Below are 4,042 nucleotides of genomic sequence, written 5' to 3'. Positions count from 1 at the left end.
CTTGCAGCTGTCACATGCTCACTTGTCCTGACAGATATATTTGGATGACGCTTCATGAAAGATTTGTACCATCCAATACCTATAAAAAGAATAATAAATGGTTATAATAAGATAAAAATGTATTTAACGTAACAAAATTACCAGGATAGTTATTTTTAAAAATAGTAGTTCGCTCGTTTTTGTCAAGATATTGTTTCACACTAATTAAAAGATCATCTTTTCTTTGAGGAAATCCTTTCCGACTACTTTCCAGTATCCATTTTTCTAATGTTTTTTCTTCTTCCTCAGATAATACAGGAGCTGGTCCACATGATACTTTTTGATCAGGATTTTTTAGTCTGTATTGTAATGTAGATCTTGATACAGAAAACTTTTTTGCTGCGAACTTTTTTGACAAGCCTTCATTGACTACTGCTTCAACAGCAGCAGTCAAATTTGACTGAGAAAAATTTTCCCTTTTTTTTGGCATTTCTATAAATATCAATAATAGGTACATCATTGTTTAAGAATAAGTAATATTTAATGACCAGTCAAGTTAAGTTTTACTCAGGTTCTATACTTTGTAAAGTAAGTGCCAATAAATAAATTAATACGTTTTATGTCAATTTCAATAATTGGCACCCTATGCCAATAACAAAAAATTCAATTATGTACATATCAGTTATTGGCATACCAATTTCTCTCAAAAATAATAAAAATAAATTATTGAATATTGTATTGATTGATGAAAAATGTTCTTAAGAACTAAAATATACATTATTCTATTACTTAGAGTAGTTATAACTAAATTAAGAGCTTATTTCCTAAGTATAGTCTACTAATAAAAACAGTAAATTCTTACCAAATATTCGAGATCTCTGAGACGACTGAAAACTTTGATAATAACTAAATTAACGATACATTATTATCATCGGGAACACTTGATTACACGACATGATCAGTTTAGCCAGATATATAAAAAAAAAAATCATTTAAGAGTCAAAATGCTGACTAATTAAAAATAAAACACTTTCGTAGTGCCAATAACTATACCAGTGCCAATAATTGTACACTTTACCCACTTAAACAAATATCAGCTATACCTGTATTATGGTATATTATAATTAAAAGTCAATACTAAATAATATACCTATAACAAACTACGTATCTATAATACCCATAATAGTCTATGTATAAATATAAGCCAAGAGGTAATATTATGTGGGCATGCGGTACGCGAAGGTAATAATACCTATTACATAACAAACGTATATTACATTATAACATATTATTACGATAATATTCTAAATATGAATCTAAGGAAAAAAAATCCCCGGAAAAAATCCCCAAAGCTATACACCTATACCTAACCGTACTGTTGGGTACTTGGGTACAGCTGTCAAAAATAATAATTAATAATAATACAAATATATAGGTACAATTTGAATGATAATTATTATTATATTATTATAATATTGATAAATAGGTACATAATATTATATTGTTATAATATGATATTGCTGTATAAAATATAAATATTTATTTATTTATATTTGGATAGGTTTACCATGCCCTTTGATAATAACAATTAAAGTAAAGTTAGTTGAATCTCAATTTGACAAATATTATACTGAAATTAAATAATGTTATATTATAAATGAGTTAATATTTTTAAAATAAATCGTGTTCCTGTTTATGAATCCTAACATAATAATAACTTAAATGGTACTACTATTATCAATTTTATAATTAAACGTAATAACTTATAACATTATCTAGAGGAATAAAAGTAATAATAACACTTCAATTATTTATATTTAGTGGGGTAATCGGAAAAAAAATCCCCCGACTAATAACCCCGGAAAAAAAATTCCCGACTAGGAAAAAAATCCCCAGACTACAATATTACTCACAACCACATGCAAATGGTTGAATAAATATTTTTTAAATGTTAATTAGTATCTATAATTAATATTATAATTACTACCTATATTTCATATAATGTTATTGTATACCTACTAAATATTTTTACATGTTATTTTTTTACTGTGAGTAGGTGACACCGAACAATCATACCTATATAACATTTATATAACAAGTCTTGAAAACGTAATATTTTATTTCGAGGATTTAATTTTTACAGAATTATACCAACATAATGTGTATTATTAAAATAATATAAAATGTCATTGTTAATTTTTCGAAAATTATTTATAGTTATTTATTTATATTATTATTATTATCTATATTTTGAATAATATTTTTGTATAGTATGTTTTTAACTGTATTATTTGACGTATCGATCATTCGAAATATTTTTATATGCTATACCTATTTGTGAAGTTGTTAAGTTAGTTAATTTGAATTACAAGTAATAAATTACCGTAATTGAAAACAAAATATTATTTATAAATTATAATATATAATTTTTTTTAACAATATAAATTATAATATAATATAATATACGTATATTTTGTAATTAAATATTAATTATACTAATTATTAACGTTTAAAAAATATTTGTTCAACCATTTACATGTGGTTGTGAGTAATATTGTAGTCTGGGGATTTTTTTTCCGGGATTCATTTAGCGGGGGGGGGGGGGGGGTAATTTCGACGACTATATAAGTAACATATTTGTTTAGATTTTACTGTAAAATTAATTTATCATTTAACAGTCAATCATATTAATACTTATTTATTGTAATATAATTTTGATGTCTGATCGAAACTGTAGGTAGGTAAGTACTATTGGTAACTACTCCGTACTCGTATACGAAATCAATCTATTCATTAAAATATGTGCATTTCATGAAGTAGAAACGATAAATAATATACTGAGTGTCCATAAAAACTCTTAAACAGTAGTATAATATATAAATATTTTTCATTTTAATAAAAAAAAAAAAAATACTTATAAAAAAACAAAACTTTTACGATCAGAAGATCACGTTAATTTAAAATTAGAGTGAATCAGACCCCACCCCAAATCGCAAATTTCTTTTATATAAACTGTTAAATATCTCTAGCATCTAAGCCTCTAGGTGCTATATAGATCAGATTATCAGAAGTATCAACCCCTAGATTATTATCAAGGCTTTAAACTGTATTTTAATTTTAAAGCGATAGTTATAGGTATTTTATGATGTAATAAGTTTTTTATTTGGGGATTTTGAATTTTATTACCAGGGATTTTTTCTCCGACTACTTCTAAATCTACGGTATAAAGTATGTAGGTAGGTACGCTTTTTCGTTTTTGAGTTCAAACATGCAGTGTCAAAACATAAATAACTAAAAAAGGCGGGTAAGTCGTGGATGTCGCTCTGCTGTACAGTAGGTTACAAGTGGGTTACTGTAATGGATGGAATTAAATTTGAATCCAATGATATTATATCATTGTATACGAAAAACGATTCTGAACGGAGATGATTTGTCAGTCTAGGATATATTATTTTTAAAGAAAAACTTATGGAGAACCTTGTACCAAATTTTAAAAACTTAGTTATAAAAGAAAAAATTTTTACGATTTTTCAACCACTAAATTACTTGCAAATTTTCGCAATTTTGACATATTTCGTATAAATTTGAACTTTAAATGCTTATAAATAAAAATTGTGACAATGTATTCCTTTTATTTTGCAACTGCTATTGTAAAAATATGTTAGGAGCCTTGTATTAAATTTCCAAATCTTAGAATTAAAAAGAAAAACTTTTATGAATTTCTGTTTAAGATTATTTGAACAATGCCGTAATTTTTACGTATTTAGTCAAAATTTGAACTTTAAATGCTTATAAAAAAAAATTGTGCCTATGTATTTTTATAATTTTTGAATGGGAGTTAGAACAACATATGTGGACCCTTCTATTAAATTTTCAAGTATTTTGTCCCAGCTAATTTTTTTTTATCAACATTTATAAAAAAAAAATCAAAAAAAATCGATTATTTCAATTGCCTATAAATAGATTAAAAATTAGTGAAATATTTTGAAAATAAAACTATATAAAGAAAATGTCAATTTAAACAACTGGTAAAATTTTCAAGTGTCTACGACTCATACTTTTT

At 25.2% G+C, this 4,042-nt stretch overlaps 1 protein-coding gene across 1 annotated transcript in view; it reads right to left on the bottom strand.

Moving 5' to 3' along the window:
* The window catches only part of LOC107883396, a 2,834-nt gene extending 2,365 nt beyond the window's left edge, over positions 1 to 469 (bottom strand). The window contains exons 1-2 of the mRNA XM_016803320.1: positions 142 to 469; positions 23 to 79 (exon numbers count right to left, since the gene is read on the bottom strand). Coding sequence (XP_016658809.1) covers positions 23 to 79; positions 142 to 469 — 385 coding nt within the window. The remainder of the gene's footprint in view (positions 1 to 22; positions 80 to 141) is intronic.
* Positions 470 to 4,042: the final 3,573 nt, after the last annotated feature.

This window comes from Acyrthosiphon pisum, chromosome A1, assembly GCF_005508785.2.
Source record: "Acyrthosiphon pisum isolate AL4f chromosome A1, pea_aphid_22Mar2018_4r6ur, whole genome shotgun sequence".
Taxonomy (NCBI): Eukaryota; Metazoa; Arthropoda; class Insecta; order Hemiptera; family Aphididae; genus Acyrthosiphon; species Acyrthosiphon pisum.
The sequence above is the reverse complement of the archived record's forward strand: the minus strand, read 5'-3'. Positions and strand labels throughout refer to the sequence as shown.